This window comes from Peromyscus eremicus, chromosome 18 (assembly GCF_949786415.1).
Source record: "Peromyscus eremicus chromosome 18, PerEre_H2_v1, whole genome shotgun sequence".
NCBI lineage: Eukaryota > Metazoa > Chordata > Mammalia > Rodentia > Cricetidae > Peromyscus > Peromyscus eremicus.
In genome coordinates this window covers 27558289-27585360 of record NC_081434.1, presented here as the reverse complement: position 1 = coordinate 27585360, position 27072 = coordinate 27558289, and the positions used below count along the sequence as shown (strand labels likewise).

General features: G+C 43.5%; 1 protein-coding gene and 1 long non-coding RNA gene across 4 annotated transcripts in view; one reads left to right on the top strand and one right to left on the bottom strand.

Moving 5' to 3' along the window:
- Kitlg (KIT ligand) overlaps positions 1–27072 on the top strand; it is an 82951-nt gene that overhangs the window by 12263 nt on the left and 43616 nt on the right. For both annotated transcript variants that reach the window (XM_059245441.1, XM_059245439.1), the window contains exon 2: positions 24869–24982. In XM_059245441.1, the coding sequence (XP_059101424.1) occupies positions 24869–24982 (114 nt within the window). The remainder of the gene's footprint in view (positions 1–24868; positions 24983–27072) is intronic.
- On the bottom strand, positions 8387–25761 carry LOC131895044 (uncharacterized). 2 transcript variants are annotated; one of them, XR_009375080.1, is made up of 3 exons: positions 25610–25761; positions 23694–23787; positions 8387–8504 (listed from the first exon to the last, which is right to left on the bottom strand). It is a non-coding gene; the product is annotated as an uncharacterized LOC131895044 (long non-coding RNA). The 2 variants fall into 2 exon arrangements; XR_009375079.1 differs by lacking the exon at positions 8387–8504 and adding an exon at positions 21564–21870.

Genomic DNA, 27072 nt, shown 5'->3' with positions numbered 1-27072 from the left:
GTGTTGACTGATGGGCCGCACAGAATGGAGGAACATGAGTGAGACTTTAACATCAGAATGAGGCTTATGTCCTACCTCTGTCAATCACTGAGACCGTCATATATGATTTTCTTTCTTTCTTCAGGCCTCAGAGCTTCATCTAGTGCAGTGGTTCCCAGCCTTCCTAAGAGGGCGACCCTTTAATACAGTTCCTCATGCCGTGGGGGTGACCCCCAACCATAAAATTATTTTCGTGGCTCCTTCATAAACTGTCATTTTGCTACCGTTATGAATCGTAATGTAGGTATCCGGTAGGCACATGGCAACTCCTGTGAAAAGGTTCTTCAATCCTCCCCTCTCCGAAGGGGTCACGACCCATAGGTTGAGAACCACTGATCCAGATGAAGGCTAGAAGGTAATTTACAGTTAGAACCCAGGTTTGAATGAGGTAGTTCAGGGGAAATCGTCTAACTTAGGTGCCTTTCTCTGTAAGTAACGTCGCTGCTCTTTCAGGAGGGGCATTGCCTGCTGACTCTGTCTCTGTATTCCCAGTAGGATGGGTATCATCATTTAGAAGCCGCTCTCATTGAAAGGCAAAGCAAGATTGTGGGCAATGTGGGAGGTGGGCTGTGTCATTACAAACAGCCTGGCCAAAGGCACCCCTGATGTTTGTGAGGATGAAGAGGACACAAGCTGAGAGTAGAGAGAGGCAGTGGTGAGTGGGGTAAGTGCTCTGTAGAACTGTTTTGTTCTATTCGGGGGCAAAAGTCCTATGAGAGTGAGAGGGGAAATTCGAACACTCTAAATACCCGTTTATTAATGTCTTTCAAAAGGAGCCTTAACCTCTTTGGGGGGTGGGGGAGTCATAGAGGCTGTTCTTCAATTTGAGAGATTTTGAGGCCCTCTGTTTTTCTAATACTTAGATTTTCTCATTTGTAAAATGAGGCTAGACTCTAATTGACCAAATAGGTAAAGGGTTAGAAACTGGTTACCAGAAACCTAGGTAAATACTTCCTGCTTCCAGTTAAATATAATTCTTGGAGTATAATATTGTGGTTTAATTTTTAAAGTGTTACTTTAATAAATGTTGGAGACACAGTTTCAACATCTCTCTTATAAATTCATGTTCTGTTTCTTCTCAATGATTTCATTTCTCTCTCTCTCTCTCTCTCTCTCTCTCTCTCTCTCTCTCTCTCTCTCTCTCTCTCTCTCTCTCTCTCTCTCTTAGTCCCGGCGATTGAGCCTAGGGCCTCACACGTGCTAAGCACATGCTGTACAATTGAGTACAATTGAAGTAAACTCCAAGCTTCTTGCCAGTGATTCTGTTGAGAGCTTGAGGCCCTAATTGTACAGGTTAATCTTGGAGTAAGTTTTATATCAGTCAAAGCAGACACAAGTTTCTTTTATCAGTCCATTTCTTCAGGTAAACAAGCATTCCGTTCTTTGACAGAACATTAAATTGTTATGTTTCTTTGATGGTGTGCTAACTTGTTCAAAGCACTTGTAGAAGAGAGAAAACAGCTTCCGTTTTCTAATCATTTCCAAGCTCACAGTTGTTTTTTTTTTTTAAGCGTTTCTTGCCTGAATCTTTGACTACAGGCTTACAGTGTCTTTGACTAAACTCACCAAGCCACAAGTGTAAAGTCAAACTGGGCTCAATGCAGAGGAGGATCTGACACAAAAATTTTCACCGAGGAAAAACAGACGGGAAATCTCTCATGGATGGTGGTGGTGGGAGGAGGGGTAATGATGGGGGGGATGTTGATGTTGGTGGTGAGTGGTGGTGGGTGTGTTATTGGTGGTGGTGATGAGTGTTGGGTGGTGGTAGGTGTGTTGGTGGTGGTGAGTGTTGGGTGGTGGTGGGTGTGTTGTTATTGGTGATGAGTGTTGGGTGGTGGTGGGTGTGTTGTTGTTGGTGATGAGTGTTGGGTGGTGGTGAGTGTGTTGTTGTTGGTATGAGTGTTGGGTGGTGGTGAGTGTGTTGGTGATGAGTGTTGGGTGGTGGTGGGTGTGTTGTTTGGTGGTGAGTGTTGGGTGGTGGTGGGTGTGTTGTTTGGTGGTGGGTGTGTTGTTTGGTGGTGAGTGTTGGTTGGTGATGGGTGTGTTGTTATTGGTGATGAGTGTTGGGTGGTGGTGGGTGTGTTGTTGTTGGTATGAGTGTTGGGTGGTGGTGAGTGTGTTGTTTGGTAGTGAGTGTTGGGTGGTGGTGGGTGTGTTGTTTGGTGGTGAGTGTTGGGTGGTGGTGGGTGTGTTGTTTGGTGGTGAGTGTTGGGTGGTGGTGGGTATGTTGGTGGTGGTGGTGATGAGTGTTGGGTGCTGGTGGGTGTGTTTGGTGGTGATGAGTGTTGGGTGGTGGTGGGTGTGTTGTTGTTGGTGGTGGTGGTGAATGGTGGGTGGTGGTGGGTGGTGGTGGTTTTGGATAGTGATGGTGGATGTTGGTGGGTGGTGGAGGGTGTTGCTGTTAATGGTGGTGGATGGGAATGGTGGTGGGTGTTGGAGGGTGTTGCTGTTGATGGTGGTGGATGGGAATGGTGGTGGGTGTTGGAGGGTGTTGCTTTTGTTGTTGATGGATGGTAATGGTGGTGGTGGATGTTGGAAGGTGTTGCTGTTAGTGGTGGTGGTGGTGGAAGGTAGTCCACTTTCGATGTCCTCCCCTGAAGGAAAAGAACAAGCAAGACACACTGACCATGCCTATAAAGGGCTTAGGAGCAGAGTTAGATTTTTAAAAGGGCTGAGGTTCCCACCTTTCCCCAAGGGTCTGTGTTGTCCTAGTTTTTGAGGAAGAACCCAGGAAAAGCAGAATAAGAATTTGCAAGGCAGCATAGGAGACTCCCTTCCTAAATTCAAGTGTCTGTCACAGAGAAGATGTCCCTTTCATTATAGGCAAAAGGAATAGTGGGTTCTAGAATCTTAGAGGTTCTCTATAGTGATCACTGTGCAGTGGTATCAAGACAAGGCTAACCTGTGACTAACCCCCTAGAATCTTCTACTGGTCTTTGTAGTACCAGGGTAAAATCCAAGACTGTAGCACATTATTCAAGGTCCAGGACAAAATCCAAGCCTACAGCACACCATGCAAGGCCCTCTGTGGTTTGGCTGTTGCTTATCTCCACCACACCCTGAGTAATAAATTTCACTTTGGCATCTTCTAATTATGACCAGAGCGCATGTTCTTATTCACGCCGTAGTGAATGTTCGTTCTTAAAGGCCCGGTAGCTCATTTGCCTAATGCAGATAGAATCTTTCTCCAGGGAGTCATCCAGGGGGTCCGATTGCCCTTCTTCCCTCTTCTCCCTCCCTGAACTCAGACACACACGCACAGAGAGAGAGAGAGAGAGACAGAGAGAGAGACAGAGAGAGAGACAGAGACATACCAGAAGTACTGTTCATAATAACTTGAAATTCTCTTTTTTTACTTACTTGGTTAAACTAAGTTTCTTATCTTATAGTAACACACTGCCAAAGTCTTTGTGAAGATTTTCTTAACTGAACTATGACTTTTTTTTTTTTAAAAAAAAAAAAAGGATTTTTACTACATTTATCTAGTATGTGCCTACGACGGCATGTGTGGAGAAAACTTGCTGGATTGGGGTTTTTCTTTCCACCACGTGGGGCCTGGGAATCAAACTTACGATGTCAGGTTTGGTAGCAAGCCTCTTTACTTGCTGGACTATCTCAACAGCCCCGAACTAAGATGGTAGTGAATCATGTCGGGTGTCCCGGGGAAAACATCCACCGCCACCAGCAGTCTAAGCATAGCTCTGGGCATTTACTAGTTTTATGCCTGCTGACATGAGTTGACACATTGTGGGCATCAGTGTGGGTAAGTTGGAAAGTAGGAAACAGTGGGTCTATTACTATTAGGCGTTCGTGTCAATGGAGACACATGAAACCATGCACATAACAGTTTCCTGCATAAACCCCCGTATTGTTCAAATGTAATTCTGCTCAGAGAGAAAAATGAGACGGATTCTAGTGAGGTTGAGGAAGACCGTGGGCAGTTGCTTGACTCTTTTTAAGGTAGTGGTTCTCAACCTTCCTAACCTGTAACCCGTGAATACTGTTCCTCGTGTGGTAGTGAACCTCCTACCATGAAATGATTTCCGTTGCTACTTCATAACTGTAATTTTGCTACTGTTATGAATCTTAGTGTAAATATCTGTGTTTTCTGATGGTCTTAGGTAAACCCCTGTGAAAAGGTCCTTCAACCCCCAAAGGGGTCTCGAACCACAGGTTAGGAACCACTGCTTTAAGGACCCAGCATGATAGCTTGAAAGGCAAGTACCAATTGCAGCTGATTCTAGATATCTGGAAGAATTAAGAGCCAGTCAGGGTTTGGGGACTGAAACTGTTCGTTTCTGAGTGCGAGATTCTTAACTATGCGCTAAGTGTGTCACGTACTTTTATGTCCTAATGTGCCCCATCTGTGAGAGTGGCAATGTACAGTTCCTTGGTACGGAAGAGGAATATGGGTTCAGAGAGGTTGAACAAGTTGCTCAGTACTTTATAACCATCAGTCATCAGGTCTCATCTGCTCCCAGTTTCTCGTTCAGTGGCAGCACTGTGTGAGATGGTTACAGTAAATGGATCCCCTCCCCCAGGTTACCCGTATTCATCACGCCTCCTTCAGAAATTTCCCCGTATTTTAGACTACATAGTAGGTACCTGAGGTCACCAGTGCAATAGACAAGCATAGGATGCTGTGACTAGTACCAGCATCTGACGTATATAACCGGCAAACTCGGGATTGTAACAGTGTGAGACGTTTGAGATGGTTCCATCTGGGCGGTATTTATGAATGAAAGGCAGGCATGGTTGAGGAGTCTATATCAGAACAGTATTCCCACAGTTAAGATTAGAGATGACTGAAGTGTGGAGTAAAGATCTCTCAAGAAGGGCTTAGGAGTGGTTTTAGGTAACATAGAGGGCAGCATCTTAGTGATGGATATGATGGTGTATGCTTCAAGGCCAGTGCTTAGGAGTCTGAGGCAGGAGGATTGCTGCAAGTTCAAGGTTAGCTGGGCCACTTAGCGAAAACCTGGTCTCAAAGCAAAGAGACAAAGGAACAAAAACCAAACAAACACGTTGGCAGTTCCAGAAACCAGTGCTTTTCAAATTTTAGATGCTTTTCTCACCGAGAGCAGAGTTCAGCTCTTGCCTCCTTTGGCGAGCAGACCTCCAGAAAGGGCCATTAGCGAGGGGAGGAGATAAGAGAGAAAGCTGAGCCCCGAGGCCTGTGTGCTAGAAGGTCCGTGCAGACTTGGCACTCCGAATGCTGCAGCAGCTGAAGCATGTCGTCTTAATTTCATTTAGCTGGATGCTCTGCTCACAAGCCCCTCTCTCTCCATTTCCTGAGGAAGTCGATCCCATCCCCGTTCTCTGCCATCTGGTGAGAGAGTCTCTTTGCTTTCCAAACAGTCTCATGTTTACATTTCTGCCTCCCTCCTCTTTTGAATCCCCAGCAAAGCAGCTGCTTTGAAAAGAAGCCCAGAGGATTACCATGGGATGGTTTACTCACTTACCCTCTTTCCTGTCCCTAAGAGAAGCTATCTTTCTTCTTCTCCCAGCGTGACTTAGTGGGGGGACTTGAACTCTTGAAGTCCATTGTTCTTATTCTCATTTCTAAACCTGGATTAATTGGTAATCTTCCCGAAGTCTCGCATAAGGATGAAAATCAGAACATCAGAAAAAGAACATGAATACTGAAACTTTAAGAACATTTAATCATGCCCATGTTGCCAGAGACAGGTGGATCTCTGTGAGTCCCCAGCCAACCAGGGCTGCACAACAAGACCCTGTTTCCACAAACAAACAAACAAACAAACAAACAAGTATTTAATAATAATAGCAATGTCTGTCCGTATCACCTATGCTGATAGATTCTAAATAATCTCTACTTTCTTTTACTTCCTACATGCATGACTTTGTAGTATCCTTTAGAATTTTATCATACAGAATGCCTAGGTATAATTTCCCAGATGTCACGATGATGAAAAAAAAAAAAAAAAGGGACAGAAAAGCTTAAAAAGTGAGCTTGCCTCACTTACTCATGCTTATTAGCATAGAAATGCAGTAAGGCAGGCTTCTTTTGTGGGGGGCGGGGGTGGGGGGGATGAGATATCAACATGACTTATCCTGGCATATCACTATCTGCTTCTTATGTGAAGTCACATGAGAGGGGGATGCGTCAGCACTAGTCCATGTGACCTTGAAGAAAGGGCAACTAGTTTTGTTCTTGAGTCGAAGTGAAAATTGGACAGGCATCCAGAAATGCCACTCTGTGAGTCTTTTGGCCTACTTCTGTAGGGATGACAAATAGGTAAGAGTCATCTACTCTGGGAAAGGGATGTGATTAGCATTTAAAAGTTTAACCTATGTCATCACTTCAAATGGGTCTGTCTCTGGGTGAAGTCTTATTTCCTGTGTATGTTTCCTGTGCAGAGTCACCATGAATAATTTTTTTTTATGAAGTCCTGCTGTAGAAATTTGGATCGTTTGCAGCTCATTTGCATTACAGGGAGAAAGTCATAGCTGCATGGAACTGGAGACTCCTCGGAGACTTGCTTTGCAAGACACTGTAGTGGCTTTATTTAGTACCACTGTGTTGAAACAATGTAAGAAAGTTACTTTGCTAGGTTATCTTTACCCACTTCTTCGGGAGGGGAAATCAGGATCTTAACACCAGCCACTTGGATCTACCATGTTTCTGCACCAATGCACTAGACATTTCCCAATGATTAGTTATTAATGAAAACTTAGTTTCTACACTGCTCTGAAACCCAGAGATACAATAATAAGCAAAACACTTGCCCTCTCTTTGGTCTCCATGGAGTCTGTAGTCCCCTTTTGGTTTTAGGTACTTATTTTCTGTTTTTCTGCATCAATTGAAATTTCAAGGTAGAAGGAAAAACCAGAAGTTCAAACATAGAAGTGGTTTGTTAACTGATCAGTTTAGATCTTAGATATCACAGTGACTACACCTAGGAGTAAAGGGTTTATACTCAACCATGAGAAGACTCTTCTGACATTCATTCATTCTTAAAATATTTGCAAGAGGCCAACCACATTCCACGGAACAGTGAGAAATTGAAAGTCCTGTCTTATGGTGCTTATACTCATTGTGGGAGTCAGATAAGCAAAACTGGTTAGGGATGTTGCAACTCAACCCCATTATGTAAATATGGACACCATCTGCTAAAGATTGAACTAAACACTACCAAAATGTCCTCTCTGTCCATTTCACATACTTAGGATTATTCTCAATACGGTTGATGAAGATGTTGCCACTGTTATGGTCTACACTGTATAAAAGGGAATTTGATTTTTGTTTTTTGATACAGGATCTTTCTGGCCTGGAACACATCATGTAGCCTGGGTAACCTCAAACTCATGGTAATCCTTCTGCCTCAGACACCTAAGTGATGGGATTACAAGACTACAATATCACTCCTGGCATTGTGCAACTCTTTGGTTTTTTTCAAAACAGGCTTTCTCTGTGTAGCTTTGGAGCCTGTCCTAGAACTCACTTTGTAGACCAGGCTGGCCTCGAACTCACATAGATTCGCCTGGCTCTGCCTCCCGAGTACTGGGATTAAAGGCATGCACCACTACTGCCCAGTGTTTACACAGCTCTTATAAGTAGTACGACACAGTGAGCAATGGACACCACTTATAAATGTGGATGAGTATGCACTGTAAGGAGCAGGTTAAGACAGAACAGGAATAGTAAACCCTTCATTCTTACAATGTATATACCCTCACTACAAGGGGCAAATGGTGAGTAGACCTACTAGGTTCTCATGCTTATTTCTGCTATGATTGTAACAGTGATAGTGTACCATGTACAAAAGAGTAAGCAAAAAACAAATAAACAAAAATAACCATTTATTTGAAGGTGGAGGCTGAAGCAAGACTGTCATGAGTTTAAGGCCAGCCTGGACTACCTAATAAGTTTCAAGCCAGCCTTGGTTACAGAGTGAGTTCTTGTCCCAGACATGCAGACATACACAGAGACACACAGATACACATACACATGCGTACATACACACAGACATTATACACAGACACACATATGAGACTTATACACATACACACATACAGATACACATACACATTATACAGACAGAGATACATACACACAGACACATACATTATACACACATAAACATTATATACAGACAGACAGATATATACACAGACATTATGCACAAACATACACAAACATACATATTATACACGGATACACCCAGAGACAGACAGACACACATTACATTGTACACAGACACACATACACATCATTGCTGGTGGTGGAAATTGTTTTGGTAAGAAAACTGTGACGTGGTTGATAGACCTCCTTGAGATGCTACACTAGTATGCTTGAGTTGCTTGACAGAATACATGACAGACAACAGATGGGAAAATGGTTTACTTTGGCTTCCTTCTGAGGTGTTCAGTGCATTGTGGCAGAGCTCAGTTTATGGCGAGTACGTGTGGCCGACGCGGTTCTCATCATGGCTGATAGGAAGCTGAGAGAAGAGAAACAGGCAGAGTTAGAATCTTCAGGTGCCTGTCCTTACCAATCTTCTCTCACCAGCTAGTCTCCACCTTCTAGAGGTTCTAGAACCTTCCTAAATAATGCCCACCAGCTAGGGACAAGTACTCAAAAAAAAAATATAAATAAAAAAGCCTGTGTTACATATATCATATTTAGCCATATCTAAGAACCAAACATTGGAAGGTTTCCCTGAGAAAGTGGTTCTGAGTGAGAAAGATTTTCCACTCACGGCAAGTACAGGGGGCTTGAGGAACAAGTAAGTGTATTTCATGTTTCAGGCATTTAAAGAGGCTGATATAAGCCGGGCGGTGGTGGCGCACACTTTTAATCCCAGCACTCGGGAGGCAGAGCCAGGTGGATCTCTGTGAGTTCAAGGCCAGCCTGGGCTACCAAGTGAGTTCCAGGAAAGGCGCAAAGCTATGCAGGGAAACCCTGTCTCGAAAAACAAAACAAAACAAAAAAAAGAGGCTGATATAGATAGCTGAGCATAGTAGAGAGAGAAAGCTTTGTAAGGCATAGGAATTCAATAGAGTGGTAAGTTGTACAAGACTTGGTTGTGAGTTCAAATCCTACTGGGAGTGTGATGGGAAAATCTTGTGACCTTTCAAGCAGGCAGTGACAGTTTATACTTCCAGAGGACATTACTGTATCAAGCGCAAAAGGGGAAATGTTGTTTAATCATCTCCTCACAGGCATCCTCCAGTCAGGATGGTGGAGCTCGGTGGGAACTGTGGCAGTACAAGAGAAGATGAAGAGGAATGACTTCTGAGATTGTGTTTGTTTGTGGTACTAGGAAACATGACAGACAAGATGTGGAAATGGGATGGAAAGAATCAAAATGATAACTCAGATTTTTGGCTTGGAGCACCATCCTGCAAGCTTGGAAATGGCATTCCTGGCCATGCTCATTTAACATATGGTTGAAACTGATAATAATAATAACCAGAGAATTTTTGAGACATTTCTCAAGTAATGTATCAAGTGTCTTACGTACACCATTCCAACAATTCTATCTAATCTTCCACACGCCCGTTAAGTGGTTTTTTTTTTTTCTTATGCCCATGCTCTAGACAAGGAAACTGAGGCACAGGAAGATTAAGTTTCCGAAGGCCACAGGTTAATTGATGGCAGAACAGAGAGGAACATTTGGGCAGCCTGCTTTCAAAATAGATGCTTCCCATCTTCCTCTACTCCACCCGCCCCCCACCCAACCCCACTCCCACCCACCCCACCCCGGTAAAAGAATAAACACTTGGTCTTCTCGGGCTGACTTGGCGGTCGCCACTGAAGCTGAAGTTGGCTTTTGAAGCTGCTCTTTACGTTAACGTTCAGCTACTGCCCAAACAAAGCAGTCTCACTCTTACAGCAGGTAAGCAGGAGCCTGCCTCTCTTGGGATTGCTGATCCAAATCCAAACCGAGGGGTGATTTCACAACTTTTTATCACTCCTGTGTGCTGGTCTTTAGTCTACAGGGAGGCAGAGCATGCCCAGAAAAGTGTCTTTGACTTTAGGTGCAGCTTGTAGATTTCAACATTTAAGGGATTTCTTAAATGGCTAGTAAAATAGCAACTGGCATTAGCTGACACATAATGGCCTCGTGTCTGCCAATCCTTTTATGGATACTTTCATATATTATCTTATTTAAGCTTTAAAAAAAATTCAAAAATGTCATTTCAGATAAACGGGGGGGGGGGGGGGGCGGGCGCTCATAATTTGTTTGTGGTAGAAGCACAAAGTTGACAAAAAACAGAATTTGAACTCAGGTCTTATTTTGAGGCTGTTCTACTTCACACACCATTGCCTTTGTAAAAGACACAAACAGCAACCACAGCAAACCCCTGCCCTGCCCCTGAGATGTGTGAGGTGAACATATATATCCCAGGCATGTCAGTGAAGCTACTATTAACGTATCTTACCACAAGAACATGTCCCTAGCATACACCATAAGTGTGTTACTATGCTTCAAGTAGCAAATGCATATTAAAATTCTTGAGCAGGGACTCCCCCAAATTCCTTTTAAAAACATTTCAAATGATCATTGTTTTACAGTTTGAATTGCCAACTGCTAATAGAAAAGTCCCGGGGGAAACAAAATCGAGACCAAGCTTTTTGAGAACAAATGCTTAATAACTTGGCCTTTGTATGTCAGATTTGTGCAGATAACGTGATATACGTACAGTAGCTGGCGTAAAACAGAAAGGGGTCCGCTGAAGTGCAGCGCACGAGCTATAAAATCGTTGGAAGGACTGTGGGCGCAGGGTGTGGGCTGGGCTTGGGAATGCTTCCAGCACTCAGAACCCAGTTAAGTCCACTGCAGTCAGCAAAGCTGCTAAAGCCTGTGTTGAAAGGCTGCCTGCAAAACCCTGTCCTCTTGCTTCGGCACAGCCAGCAGACACATCCAGCCTCCAGCCTCTTTTCTCCACCCTCCCTTCGCCCAAGAAATCTTGCATAGTCATGTCTGATAGACTGACAGGACCTAAATCACGTCTGCAAGCCCAGCAAACTAAGCGAAGGCTGAGAGAGCTCGCTTTTAGCTTTCTAGGCATTTTGGACGGGATATGCCACAAGAAAGGTACAATGGGATTTGAAAAGCTGATCCTGTTATATTCCTCCACACTCATTTACTTGTACCAAGTTGTTCTAATCTCAGGCATCTGCTAGATGGCTTCTGAATGGAATGAAACCCTGTGTATCATTTTAGACACTCGTGTGTATTCCCCTCAATCATATTATACTTACTAGCTGCCTAAAATTAGTGTCCCGGACTTCAGAGAACCTGTGAGAATCAGGTAGAGGGCACGTGATGCACAAGCCTGAGATTCACCCTCAGAAATCTGGATACCTTGTGACAATCAGGAATCTGCATTTAAGGAATCTGCATCCCAAATGATTCCATTTCCCCTCACTGTAAGAGAGCGGGCTCCAGTTTTCCATGTGAAAGGGGAGGGCCGTGCGGCCGTCATCTGTGTAGTTCAGCAGAAGGCAGTTGGTGTGTCCAGCACAGATTGAGCAATCTGGAATGCTAGTTCCCCTGACCTTTGCCTGTCAGGCCTGACATCTGGCGTGATGAAGGAAACAATCAAGATTGTGAATGTCTGTGGAGTTCTTGCCTTCATCTCTGCCAGTTTTGAGGATTTTTGGAAAGTACTAAAGCAGATTCTAAAAGTTGATTGTATTGTAATTGAGTGGAAAACCCAGGAAACAGAAACTTTTTTTTTTTGAGACTGCCTGATCTGCTTCCTGGTGTGACATTTTTTAATTTTTTTTTTTTTTTGCATCAGTAACTATATGCATAATAATGGGTTTGATTGTGACATACTGTACTTTATACTAACTTGCCCTTTACCTCTTGCTCTCCTCTCCTCTGCTAATCCTTTCCTCTTCCCAACTAGCCCCCTTCTGCTCCTACATCTTTTTTTTTTCTTTCCCTTTTTTGGGGGGGAGGGGGACTGACTGAATGTTTTATTAGTAGAGTTGTTAACGAAAGTATGGGTGAGAAAGTTGTTTGCAGGAGCCTTTATGTCTTATCAGTAACTACACTTCTAAAGAAAATGTCTATCCCTCCCTAATTAACCATTAACTGTGTATGAATTCTCAGGGCTGGCGTGGAGTTTGTTAAAAATGGAAATGGCCCATGAGCCCCCCATGCCACAGTCTTGGCAGCCAATCCGACAATAATTCACGTTTAATTACATTCATGGCAGGAAGCACAAGGAATCCTAGAACATTCTGGGCACTCAATTCCAGACTTAGTGGGAGCTCACACTCATTTCCCATCACTGAATTCTTTGCAATTCGGGCGATTTTTACAGATTTTAAAGAATTTCAAGCTCTTGACTTTCATAAGATAACACATTTCAGGATCCAGCCTCCTCTGTGAGAGAGTACACACCGCGTTTCACGATTTTGTTGCTGGTTTGAGACAGCTACAAACATCGGGGCTTTTTGCACATCTGGATGGTTTAGTTTGAAGAGCAGCTAATTGGTGTATGATTGAACAGTGTCACCATGAAAGAATCAGTGCCTGTGGAGGTCATGGACATTTCAAAAGGGTCAGGAGATTTTTGTTTGCTCTCCCCCTCCCCCCACAACCCATACTGTATTTCCATACTCTGGCCAATTTGGGGAGCTGTTCCTCTTTTTTTTTAAAAAAAAAAACAAAAACAAAACTATATCCTAGAGTCAGCGACAGATGTGCCATTCTGTATTCAGAGTCTTCTTGACTCATTCTGTCACAGTTCATCTTCATAAAATGGATGAGAGTTAGCTGTTAACTCCATTTTCTAGTGGACTACCGGGTAGAAGTCAACCCCCCCTCCCCACACACACACCCAAAATTTTGGTAGAACTAATAGAGAGCTGCTCATCTGACTATTTCGTGACCTGTTCTCTTTTACTATTGTCTTCAGTGGAATAATATAGACAGACACCAGCTCAAGTGCTGACCACACACACATTGAAAATCACAGCAGCTGATCTGGAGACTCAGGCCCAGTGTCTGGTTCTTCCTCAAGGTCAAAACTTGGGAGCTTAGGTGCTTTTCCTTTTAGCGTGAGTCATCCCCTCTAGGCCATTTGGAAAAGAGACTTGCTGAGGCCGTCACTTCCACCTCATTCTTTCCCCTTTTACCATGGCCGAGGTGAACTTTCCACTGCTCCAGATGCTGCTTCTCCACTTTGTCCTTGTATGACCAGCTGTTCTACTGCGGTCCTGCGGTCCCTCCCCCTCTCAAGTCTGTGACCTCTCCCCTGTGGTCCGATTTCAGCTCCATCACTGCACTGTCCCGGTCAACGTCATCCACACTATGAGCTGCTTGGGCAATGCCATTTTTTTTTTTTAACCTCTGTTAGCACTTACTGTATTCATCATATCCTGCGTGTAGCTCTTTCTCTTCTGTTGGCCATAGGACATGCAGATGGGGCTTCTCTTCTGCTCCTGTGTGTGTTTCTGGGTTCGATGAATACTGCTGGTTTTTACCCACTCACTCAGGTTGTAACCTGAAAATCAATTGTACCTTCCCTTTGCCCCACTGACTGTCTATTAGTCAAGAAGGCCTTCCATTCTAGTTCCATATCATCTGGAGCGTGGGCACTTCTCTCCACTGCAACTAACACGGTTGCTCTCCCATCTTGCCCAAACATGGATCAAGTTACTAGAGCTCTCCTTACTGGCCTCCTGCCTCTAAACTTGCTCCCCATCCCCGCTCCTTCCTTTTGATGCCTGATAAACCTTTCAGAACTGAGTCGGATCTTGATACCCTTCAAATCTTTCTAGGGCCACCAGTCTCTTTATAGTAAAATCAAAACAATTGGCAAGACTGCCTGTCTTTGTTTGGGAAATGCATGCTACCCTTCGCCTTCGTGAGAGAAGCTTCCTGCTGAAGTAGGTGGCAGTTAAACGTGGAGACTCAACATCTGGTCAAACTGAGGGAAATAAATGACTGAGGAGTGACTGGCCCTGAGCTTAATGTCTGTAGTATCCCCTCCAAGGCTCAGTCAATTCGATGAAAGAGAGCAAGAAAAGAATGATAGGGCCAGGTAGTGGTGCCGGCGCTCACGCACAGCACACCCCTGCCTTTAATCCCAGCACTCGGGAGGCAGAGCCAGGAGGATCTCTGTGAGTTCGAGGCCAGCCTGGTCTACAGAGTGAGATCCAGGACAGACACCAAAACTACACAGAGAAACCTTGTCTTGAAAAAAAAAAAAAAAAAAAAAAAAAAAAAAAAGGAAGGGGATGTCCGAGAGGAGTGCTGTGTCTTCTGGATATGGCATAGCCATTGCAATCACTGTGGTACACGATTAACTGATACCATTTCATTTTGTGTGGGAGAGGGGTTCATGTGGTCCCAACCCTCACAGAGGGATTATGGGTAGCTATTGGATGCTGGGGGAGAGGCTGTTTTCTTAAGTGTTGCCACCACTGGTTAGTGACCCACATTCCAGAACAGCCCCACCCCCACCGCCTCCTGGAAGTGGCCCTAATTAAGCTCAGCTAAATTCCTAGTGCCACAAATTCACAGGCATTCTGTGAGTGTTTCCTGTCCCCTCCGTTCTTTGGGCGCTCTCCTCATAGCTCTTTTTGACCTAGCTATCACTTGTTGTATACCTTTGAAGAAACTTCCTCTCTAACAGGCTGTCTTAGAACCTTTGTCTCTAGGGAATTTGCAGATGTGTTGAACATCTCACTCAATTAGAAGGCGATTGTGAGGTCCTGGTGGGTGACCTGTTTCTTGTCTCAACCCTCCCCTCCTCCCATCTCTCCCAGCAGGTTTATCCTGGGCCTTTCCACTCAGTTGCCTTTGTGAGTAGTTGAGCTCCCAGCTGGTAGGTCCGTATCTTCTCTGCTTTTATCTTATCTACTTTTCAGGTACTCAAAAGTGTGTTTGTTGAATAAGATTTATAGAAGTCAGAAAGCATCTATACTTGTTAGCAGCAGGAACCATTCAATTTAAACTTGGGGTTTCTCCTGTCCCTCTGAGAATGTAAGTTGCTTCTTTTAAACTACGGTTTAGAATACCTTCATTTACCTGCTCTGCTTGTTTATCCCAGCCTGGCGGTTTCAGCAAGGGGCTGATTAAAGCGTTAGGGGTGGAGCTCAGAAGGGCACTTGCCTAGGGACTGATTAAGTTCAAGGAACATGTATCTTTCCCACTGCCCAGACCTTTACATAAAACTTAATGGTTCATTTCATGTAAATGGAGTCAGCTTTATTATGGCACTGGCCCAGTATTTTTCTTTACAGTGTAGTATAGTCTTGGCTAAAACCTAACAGTGATTTACCAGGGGCAGGGCCTTAAGGAAGTTACTTGATTTCTCAGTATCGTGTTTTATTGTCCTCCAGAACAGGGCAGTATTTACTTGGTAAATGAAAGTGTTCTATGAAATACTATTTGCCGATTGTTCATTCTTTGTGAAGCCCTTAGTAAACATATGCTGAATTACTCTCTAAGTAGCCATTATATATAACAACGATTTTTACTCTGTTTTTTTTTCCCTTCCACAATAGATTAATACTTTAAAGTCTTTAAAGTTCCTATTAAATTCATCGGCCTTTTATATTAAGCAATTCATTTCTGGGAATGCAGAATTGCTTGAGAGAGAGAGAGAGAGAGAGAGAGAGAGAGAGAGAGAGAGAGAGAGAGAGAGAGACTCTGACTGAGAGACTGAGAGACTGAGAGACTGAGAGACTGACTGACTCCCTTTGTATCCCAAGGATGGCCTGGAAGTTTCCATCACATAATCTAGGTTCCCAAACACTGGGATTACAGGTATCCACCACCATGCTAAGGTCAGTGTTAGGGTTTTTTTGTTTTTGATTTTTTTTGTTACAAGAGTTTATTCACTACCCTTACCGTCATGCATATGTTAAAATACCTTTAATATTTCTTTTTAAAAATATCTATTTTACGTCTTTACAAGAGGATAGAAGGATTTGTGGAATAATCTCACAGAGAAGTGACTATCCTGCCAGAAGGTTTCACTGAGCAGTAACACTTAGAAAGGAATTCTGCCGGTTCCTTCCTTTCTTAGAGATGACGAGACAGAAATCAGAGAAAGTTTGAATCTGTGTACAATGAATGGGTGTGCTCTTGATAACGTTTGATGGTAAACTTTTTAGTAATAAAAAAAAAAATCTAAAAAACAAAATGTCAATAAAACACGGAGTACTTATTCACCGAACGAGAATCTTCTTGTTGGTTTACCCGGGAGAAGTTTTTGCTTCTGATGACCTCAGACGACCTGAGCCTACGACTAATTGCTATACCTGTGTCTTGATAATTTACTTTCCTGGCTCTGGGTGGCTAAGCCAGTTGGCTGTGTTCCAAGACACATTTGGGCTACAAGGAAACTAACTGCCTGCTTTCCGCAGCGGGCTGGTGAGATTAAAGAGGAAATGAATGGTGTTTCTGGTAGCAGCGGCTGTTCTGTTCAGGGCACTTGTAATATCCATTTTGTCAGTTCCCCTGCGAGCATGAGTCACTCCCCTCTCTTTATGACATTGTGGATTCTGTAACATGGAGCCCGGTCATGGGGGCTTTTAAAAAACTCCTCACACATATAGGCACATAGGGAAGAGGGCTTTTGTACTTTTTTTCTTTTTTGGTTTTTCTTTTTGGTTTTTTCAGACAGGGTTTCTCTGTGTAGCTTTGTGCCTTTCCTGGAACTCTTTCTGTAGACCAGGCTGGTCTCGAACTCACAGAGATCTACCTGCCTCTGTCTCCCAAGTGCCGGGATTAAAGGTGTGTGCCACCACCGCCCAGCCCGGCTTTTGTACTTTTAACTTCACAGAATTGGGGTGTTCTGGTTTCTTGAGCAGTCTGGCCCGTGTGCGTGTGGATTCCTAGTGCTGCCTAGGAAACCGCAGGAGTCCCACATAGGAGAATTCTCTGTGGGGACACATGTTCGGATCAAGTAGATAGTTTACTTCAGGGGTGCAAACCCTCTTGCTGGTTCGTAGCTTTGTACTGTGGGGCAAGCTGAATTCAGAGGGATCGGGGACAAGATGAGTGTTCCACTGGAATCCGTTTTAAGGTTGTTCTCCCCAAGGATGCTTTGCTTGGGGGGCAGGAGTAGTCTCCAGCTCCCTCCTCCCGTCACTTCCCTACCCACTTGTAAACCCTCCTCTCAGAGAAGGACCCGAGATCTGTGCTTTTCAATGAAGTAGGAATTGTAGCCTCTATGACTCCGTTCTCCCAGGACTGCTTCTATTGTATGATTGAGTCCCAACAGGACGTGCAAATTTTGCATTATTTTCCTCCCATTAGACCCATCATTTGAAAGCAATCTTTTGCAATGAAAGGCTATTGTAGTAAGTTTTATGGGGAGTGTGTGGGAGATACTTTTGATCCCTACCTCTAAAAAAGAAGAAGAAGAAGAAGAAGAAGAAGAAGAAGAAGAAGAAGAAGAAGAAGAAGAAGAAAAGAAATCCAGCACTGTGGTCAGTAGGATTTGTTTAGCGTGTCTGTACAGTCAGGTTATCTCAAAGGGGAGGTTATCACACACTGAGTGTGGCCTAGAGAGAAGAGTTGTGCCACTCTAACACAAAGTAGCCAAAGAAAATGCCATTCAGATGAGAATGTTGCAGAACACAACAGCAAGATGATTCTGCAGACTGAAGAGATACATTTAGGACAGCGTCGCACAGAAGGGCTATTTTGCTTCAGCCACGGTATCTCCCCCTGGGATGTGTGCTTACGTCTGTGTGCACACCCATGCGGGGAGGCGCTGGTGTACTGGGCTCTCCTTGAAGGTTTTAGAACTTGGTGAACGAGGAGGAGAACAAAATGAGGATAAAGATTGTATCTTGGCACGCTTCACTGGATTTCCTTAACTGCCGCTATTCTCAACACAGTTGAAAACTAAAACATGGATGAATAGTGGTGTCTGGCCCCCCAAAAAGTGTCAAAATATCTGTGTATAAAAGTCCACACTCACCTTCCACATGACAGATAGGATTTTATCTATAATTTAAAAGCCATACTCTGTTCACTGTTAGTTCACTCTGTAAAGGGCTTCCTAAGACTTTTTATGCAAGCTTTTCATTCTTTCTTATTTTATTTTATTTATTTTGGGAGACAACATTCCACTGTGAAAGCCAGGCTGCCCTGAAACTTACTAGGTAGTTAGGCTGGCCTTGAGCTAACAGCAATCCTCTGCCTCCCAAGTGATAGGATTATAGGTGTGAGCCAGCACTTATGGCCTATTCAAATATTCCTCCACTTTTTTCCCCCCATCAAACCAATCCAAAGTTCATAAGGTGAATAATGAATGGCTGTGTAGTTCCTCTGGTTGGAATAGTTCATTTTACTTTTACCGCCGGTTCATGAGATGGGCGAGGCTTTTCTTTCTTTATCTTACTTTCTCATTTCGTGTGGGGCTGATAAATGGGTATGTATGCCAGGGGGGTAAACTGACTTGTTCAAGGTCGTATGGTAAGCTCTTTGCAAGAGGGAGGCTCTTTCTGCGTGGTGTCAAAGTACATGCAAAACTCCATTACACTGCAGATTTATTTGTAATAGCTTTAAAATAAAGTTCTTCAAGAAATAGAGGTTTTACCCGTGACATTTGATTAAGTTAGCACAGATTTGAGTTGCACCTTAATCAAGTACACATCTATAAAATTAGCAAAAACATCTCCGTAGACATTTGTATTTGACTGACAGCAAAAATTGAGGCTGTGCAGGTGAAATTATTTTGCAATTGTAGCAATCTGTCTTAATTGTATTTTAAGAAACTATCAAATGACATATAGTAGAAAATATGATCCTCTGAATGGTGCAGAATATTCAGCTGTGCATGGAATATGGAACAAATGTGTTCCCATATGTTTGGTATTTGCAGAATTATTAAAATACTAGAGATGTGCCTTAGTGTGCTCATAAATGATCTGACAGATTTCCTGTAGTCTTGGGACAGTATGTTGTACTTAAAGGGACAGAAATGTGATTCAGACAGACTCGAGTTGGTCTACTGGCCTCACTATTCTGAAATCACCTCAATTTAAAACTTTAAAACTAGGGCACATTAAAATTTTATTTTAATTGGTTTTATTTGTTATTAGATATGAAAGATGCTTAATACATAGTAAATCTTGAAAACAAATAGCTTTATTCCTTGTATTGCCTGTCCCCCCCCCCCCCCCCCCCCGCCACCCAGTCAAACCCTATATCTGCAGTCACAGTGTGATATTTTCTAGTTTTGATGAGCTGTCTACACTTCTGTTCAAAGTCAGCGGCTGTACATCGGACACAGGTCTTCCTCCATCTTGTCTACCGAGATATGTGGCGGTATCAGGACCCTCTCTTTTGGACCGTATCTCCAGTCGTTTCCTCTCACTGGACAATCCCCAGTGGCATTCAAATATCCTGATGTTTCCGTTTCCTTTCAAATAACTCCCCCACCAACCCCTACGTCCTTGTCACCGACTACTCATTTTTTTATTTTTTTGTCATCTGCTTATTAAGTTGCTTCCCTTTGAGAGAACATTCTTCAAAAGAGTTTCATGTTCTTTCTGGTTTCCTTTTTTCCCTCCTGTTTTCTTAAACCACTTCAGACAATCCCCCCCCCAACTCCCGCCCCAGTCTTCCTCAATCAAAACTCGTGGTTAGTATTTTACCAGTGGCTTCCATGTTGCTTCATTCCATGGTTGATTCTCAGTCTTTAACATAATCTGGCCCAGACCCCTTCTTCATCCTCCTTCTCCTCCTCCTCTTCTTCTTTTTTTTTTTTTTCCAAGACAGGGTTTCTCTGTATAATTTTGGTGCCTTTCTTGGAACTCACTCTGTAGACCAGGCTTGGCCTCCAACTCACAGAGATCTGCCTGACTCTGCCTCCTGAGTGCTGGGATTAAAGACGTGTGCCACCACCACCTGGTGGGACCCTTTCTTCTTAACTTCTCATGGCGTCACTGTGTAAATCCACGACAGCACTGTGATCCACCTGCCTCAGACTCCCAAGTGCTGGGCGGGATTTGTAGTCATGCAATACCACACTCCGCTCTTATCGTTGTTTATACTTGTTTTTTTCCTACTCCTTTGATGTCTACTGGTACAGCTCTTGCATATGTTCTCATCTTCTGTGGTACTTGAACTGTACACTGTGTGGTGTTCAGTACTTTGTTAGTTTTTCTATTTAGAATCCCTGGGTGACCATTCTTTTTGTTTAGAATCCAGTGTATTTATGGAAGGTGATCATTATTTCATTTTCAGACCCAACCGATTCCGTACCCCCAATCCAGATTCCAATGTCCTGACCTGATGTCACTATTGTAAGACCTCACAAGTTACTCTATACGCAGTGTGGCTTCTAGTCTGCCCCACACTCATCTCATTTGGCACAACCAATCATTTGTTCAGGTCCAAATCTTTGAGTTGAGTGTGAGTCTCAAGTCACACTACAGCTGTAAGTCTCCTGACTCAGGGTTCAGCCTGCCCAGATCCAGACTCTTGAATGCTGATCAATACATTTTTGTTATCATCCTTTGGTGGCTTATAGGAGTAACTCTTCATTGGTATTTCGTTACCGTTTGTTTGTTTGTTTGTTTGTTTGTTTGTTTGAGACAGGGTTTCTCTGCATAGTTTTGGTGCCTGTCCTGGATCTCACTCTATAGTCCAGGCTGTCCTTGAACTCACAGAGATCCGCCTGACTCTGCCTCCTGAGTGCTGGGATTAAAGGCATGCGCCACTACCGCCCAGTTTACTTCATTTTTTGTAAAATGTTTCTACCTTTTGACACCCTACAGCAATCACAGTGGTCTTATTTATTTAAAGGAGCCTGTTTAATTAATTAAGATGTTTATTCTGAGACACGGTTGCTTGTATCCCAGGCTGGCGTCAGACTTGCTATCTAGTTGAGAATAGCCTTAAATTTTGACCCTTAAACTTGCTTTCCAACACTTGAGCGCTGGGATTACAGGTGGGCCCCGCCATGCCTGGTTTATTTGGTGCCCGGGATCAAACCCAAGGCTTTAGGTACATTAACAAGCATTTTGCCACCAGCCCCCTACTTAATTCCGTTTTATTTTAATTCAAAATCTGTTCATATCCCTCTTATGAATCTTGTTCAGTCTTCAGTGAATCTTGTTCCATGCACAGTAAAAGTGGACTTTGAACTGAACTGCAATACCCTTGATTTTCCCTCCCCATTCTCTCTGATGGCATCTGCTGCCCCTGTTTACTCTGGCTCTTTAAATAAAGATGATCCCTTCAGTATACCTTAGGGACTTGGCATCCTCTTTTCTCTGTAGCAGCATTTTCCCACAGATGTCTAAGTGAACTGCTTTAATTCCGTCCAGTCCTTGGGGGGAAATACCCGGGAGATACCCACTGATTACTGTGTTTAAAATACCAGCCTGTTTCCACCCGTGCTGTAGTCTTGGAAAGATAATGGTAAAGGCTAGCTCTGATGGTCTTTTCTTTAGACTCAGGGATGCCAGGGAATTTGATTCTCCCTGTAAGTGTTTCCAAACACATGAACTCAAGATATGCATGTAGCATGTCCGTATTTCACCCAAGAGAATACAGCTGAAGATGTTAGGTAGCAGCCGAAGTATCACTAGTGTTTAATTGCTGTGATAAGTCTTGGTGAGGGAAAGCCACTTTGGTAAAAGGATGAAGCTTCTCAGTGTCTCTATAGCTGGGGGGTGGGGGTGGGGTGGTCCTGCATAACTGTCCTCTGTCATTGCCTCGAGCATCCCAAGTATGCGACGACTTGCGACATCAGAGACAGCTTAGAAGCTGAGATTCAGCTCATCTGTATCTGCTTTTTGCTGTCTGTCCTGAGTTTTTCTCTGAAGCCGGAGATAGTGTGGGTTCTATTCCAGACACCATATCGAAACCACTGTCACAGTAAAGAGAGTCACAAAGTCTTTAGTTGTCCTGTACTTACAACATTTATGTCCATACTCTATTGTACAGCAGTAAGCGTGTAATAGCAGTATATCTAAGTTAACAGTATGCACAGCTGAAGCAAAATCCTTTACTGGGGGCCCAGAGCTTAAGAACATTGGCTGCTCTTTCAGAAGACCCAGGCTCGATTCCCAGCACCCACAAACTGTTTGTAACTCCAGTCCTATGGTGTCTGACACCCTTTGCTGGCCTCTGTGGGCATCAGGAATGTATGCGGTGCACAGATGTACAGGCAGAGAAAAACACTCATAAGCCTTCAATGAAATTTAAAGTTACTTCTTGCTAAAAATGCTGAGGATCACCAGAGGCATTGGAAATTGGCACCCATAGATCCCATCGCCGCGAGCTTGTCACAGACCTTCAGTGTGAAAACCACGAGAGCTGTGACAGGCAACAGAGGGGAGCCCGATGAAATTGGGTATGCCTGTCCCATACCCAGGTCTTTTGTTACCAAAGCATGCCTATTTGTGATTTTTAGGTCCAAAGGATCTCATTTTAGTTGTTTTAGTACCCACCCCTTTCTCTAATGATTCTTTTTCCTAACTCCTCATAGCAGGCTATCTAACACAATATTACTCCTGTTCATGGTTCATCTACCTAAGTTAAAGATGAGGTTTATGGTGGAAGCGGTGTTTTGCCTTTTTGTTCAGTGTGTAATCCTAGCGTGGCACGTGATATATCGTTAAGAAAGCACCCAATAACTATTTGCTGAAAGAATGAGAAATTTTCATTTCTCTCTCTCTCTCTCTCTCTCTCTCTCTCTCTCTCTCTCTCTCTCTCTCTCTCACTCACTCACTCACTTTTATTCATTTAGTGCCAGGCATAGTGCACAGTGAAGACAAAGAACATCATCTGCCTCCATGCTTCCTAGGACCTACAATATGAACATTATTCTTGGAAGAGGTTGGCAGGTTGGCCCAGGACCAAGGTCCTTGGGGAGGCTTCTCAAATCTTATCAGGATAAAGGGCCTTGGAGAAATCATCTTCAGGGGGAGTCCCAACTCAGCATCAGCAATATAAAAGAAAGACAAACTGCAGTAAATACCCACGAAGGAAAACTGTGATATCAAGGGGAAATGTGTGTGCCAGGTTTTTTCCCCCCAACAAGGATCCCCAGACAGATCATTTGTACAACTTGGTCCTTTCTCTGGGCTCATGGAGATGGTCTGATGGGGAGTATGCCCCCACAGTGCTCAAAGTAGCGCTAAATAAACTTAAGCGGGATTATTGCTAAAGCAGCCCCCAAGTAGTGAAAGAAGAAGAGGCTTTAATTCCATTTGTGAGCCACTGTAGCCACCAAAGCGGTATTATAGTGACAACTTCTAGCAAATGAAAATGGCCATGTGGTCCAGTGTGTCGGTGTGCAGAGATTTATGGAAAATTGTAATAATTTAGTTCCTTTGAACGTGTGGCAGAGCTGCAGAAGCAGGAGAGATTCTTACCATGTGCACCTGTGTTTTTGTAGAATTTTAAAATGCCACACACGAACACCGGTTCATAAAAGATGTAACGTTTTTAAATACTTTCACACGCCTTTGCTTTCTGTTATTTATTTGTTCTGCAGCGGTCCTGCTTTCTTTACCGTCGCCTACAGAAGTCCTTGTCTTTCTCCATCTAACCAGAGTCACATTGTCTCCCTCGGTTTCTTTGCAGCTGCCTGCCTTCTCCTTGTCTCCCCTCAAGATTCATTGATTAATTGCCTTCTTCTCTGTGTTCCCAAAACATTGATCATGGATTGAGGTGTTATGTATTTACCTGCCTCTTGAGTTTCAAGGACATCTTCATCATCCGTGTTTCCCCAGCAACTGCTGCAGTCACTGTCTCCGGACACTTGTTCAGTAAATGGTTCCTGGATTAGAGAATTAGAAAAGATTTTTTTTTTGTTCTGGGCCATGGATTCATCCAGCAAACACATATTGAGGGATTTTTGTATGCAAGGCACTGGTCTAAGTGTTTTGTCGATGCTTGAAAAAAGAAAGCCAGTCAGATGCTTAAGCTCTGAAAATTCTATGATATCTGGAAGGAAGAAAAACAAGTCATGAATAAAAATAACTAATCCATGGTGGAAGGTGTTATTTTCTTAGAGGGGTGTGTGTGTGTCTGTGAAAGAGAGGAGGGAGGTGAGGGAGAGAGACAAAGAGAAGGAAAGAGAGAGACAGAGGAGAGAGAGAGGAAGGGAGGGATGGGGGAGAGGGAGAGGGAGAGGGAGGAAGAGAGAGAGAGAGAGAGAGAGAGAGAGAGAGAGAGAGAGAGAGAGAGAGAGAGAGAGAGAGAATATTTCCCACCAGAGTTCAGAAACATCTAACTATTGGCTAATGAAATGTTTTCCCTATAAAGCCACTAACAATCTGACTCCACACAACAATTGTCTTTCTGTCTTAAAAATTCCTTTCTGTCTTAGAAATGAGGTTAAATTCTGCCTTCGATCTAAAGACACACCGCTCAGCCTTACTGTGGCATGGTGTGCTAATGTAGAGATCTAAATGAAAGTCCCTCTCAAGGTTGTGTTCCTGCTTGCTAAACTGTCTACATTTAAAAGGAAAGTGGTTCCCTTCAGCCCTAGGGTATGAATTTCATGCATTCCTACTTTTTCCGAGGTCCCCCTAAGTGATAATTCCTCTGCATGTTGCTACAAGTTCACCCCTAATTGCTATTAGGAAATCGGCTGTAGAAAGCTTCCAACAGAAGTGAACAGTAAAGCCACTGAAGGAATAATTCAATCAGGATTGTATCCAGGAGTATTTTGTTGTTGCTCTTTCTAAGTTGGGTGAGAGCATCTTGAATGCTTAGCATTTAATTGTATTTAAGCCATCAGATTTTTAAAAAGGCGTTGGTATATTTGCATTCACCACATATGGTATAAGGTGGTGTAGTGGTTTGCATAATTAGGGATTTTTTTAACTCCAAGAAATGTCTCTGTTTTTGTTTAGACTTGGATTATCACTTGCATTTATCTTCAACTGCTCCTGTTTAATCCTCTCGTCAAAACTAAGGAGATCTGCGGGAATCCTGTGACTGATAATGTAAAAGACATCACGAAATTGGTAAGTAAGGAACAATTTGGGCAGCTGTGACTCTTCCCGCTGCTTCCTGGCCATAGATTAGGGCATTCCTGCCCCGAGTACATAGTTTTCTAAGACAAGGACTGTATGAGTCTGAAAGGCTGCTGCAGAGCAGATGAGAGATGTTTAGGTCATGGAGGACTTGTCTGTAAAACTGGCGCATTGAACACCAGCGTAATGACTTTGGTTCTTTTCTGGTCCTGGCCTCTTCAGTCAAAGACAGTGGCTGGCTTTTCCCCATTATATGCTGAGTGGGTTTCTCTGTGTGGCTATGTCTGCCACATGCCTTCCTGATCTTGTAGGAAGCTTAGCCACAGGACACCTACGACCTCTGTGTTCCCCTACCAGCACAAAGGTTGTCATGTGTGGCACGAGATTTGATCCCAGTGAGTGTAGCAAGAGGTGCTTCTCCCACCCCCTAGAAGCCTCTCATCTCCATGCTTGTCACCCTGGAAGCCTTCCCTCAGCAAAAGCCATTCTGTACACACGTGGCTCAGCCACAGCCGGCTTCCTGCTTTGCTTCTCTGGATGAAGACTCGGGTCAGCAAAGTATAACTGAGACGCACTAGGTCATACTCTCAGGATCTAGGAGAGAGGTTTTATACTTACTTGGATGACTGAAGATGATCTCGGTATCATCAAAATTTGAGCTAGGCATGGGGACATACACAGACAATGACTCAAGAAACTGAGGCAGGAGCATCATGAGGTGGAGGACAGCCTAGTTCTATATGATGACCTAAAGGGGAAGAAAAGCAAAACTGAGTGAAAATTCCTTAACTCTGGGGCTCTCGGCTATTTGAGAATTGACTAGAGAACATAGGTGATGTGAGAGTTGTACTAGGGAGAAAAACCAATAAAATATAAAATATACTTACTGATATTAGTATATGAAACAGAGGCAGTTCTGTCTTTAGGTACACATTACTGGTTTATGGGTTGATGGATGTGTGTGTGTGTGTGTGTGTGTGTGTGTGTGTGTGTGTGTGTGTTGTGTTCATAACAGAACTTAAAAACAGAAGTTGATTTCTGTAGTTAGGGTTTGGCTCATTAACCTCAGTGAAGAATTTGAAACACACACACACATACACACACACACACACACACACACAACTCAGCACACAGATTTATGCAGATTCCTTGGCGTGCCAAGACATTCCAGATTTAAAAGCATTCTTGCCTAGTGTGCACAAGGCCCCGAGTCTGTTCCTTAGCACTGAGAGTCATAAAATAGCCGACAGTGTGTGCACGTTTCACTTGAGGGTCTGGTGAGCAAAGCAAGACAGTTATTGGCCCTCCCTCTCAGTCTTAAGTACCAGATAGATGGGGGTGAGGAGGAAGTCCTTTTGGAAACATAGATCATAGTCCTTTTCTTCAAGTTTCTGGGTAACTGGCGACCCAGGAAATAATACTAAAAAGACGCTATGTGTTTATATTCTAAGTTTTGTGTATACTAATAGAAGATGTTCATTTGTTGAACCAGCCCCCACCCAGGGTATTGGAAGCGGGGGGTGGGGGTGGTAATGTAGTATTAAGGCCTTGCATTTGCTAAGTAAGTCTTTTATTGTTGAGTTACATGCATCACCAGCACAAAATTCAAGTATTTGGGAGATTTGTTGTCATGGTTTTTTTTTTTGTTTGTTTTTTTTTTTTTTTTTTTTTTTTTTTTTTTGGTGTGTGTGTGTGTGTCTTTCATTTTGTTTTGCTTCTTGAATTCGGATTTTCCTGTGTAGACCAGCCTGACCTCATCAAACTTGTGATCTTTTTATTCCATGCTGGGATGATAGGGACATACCACCACACCAGGCTCATGGTCTTAGTTTTCTTTTCTGTTGTTGTGAATAACAGAAACAACTTCAGAGAGAAGGTTTATTTGGCTCTTGATTCCAAGTTACAGTCCATCATTGATGGGAGGTCAAGGTGGCAGGGACTTGAAGCACCTGCTTACATCACACCTATAGTCAGCAGAGATGAATGAATGAATGCATGGATACTAGCGCTTAGTTCATTTTCTCCATTCTAATATAATGGGTGTTTCATGCACAGGGATTGGTGCCACCCACAGTGGGGAG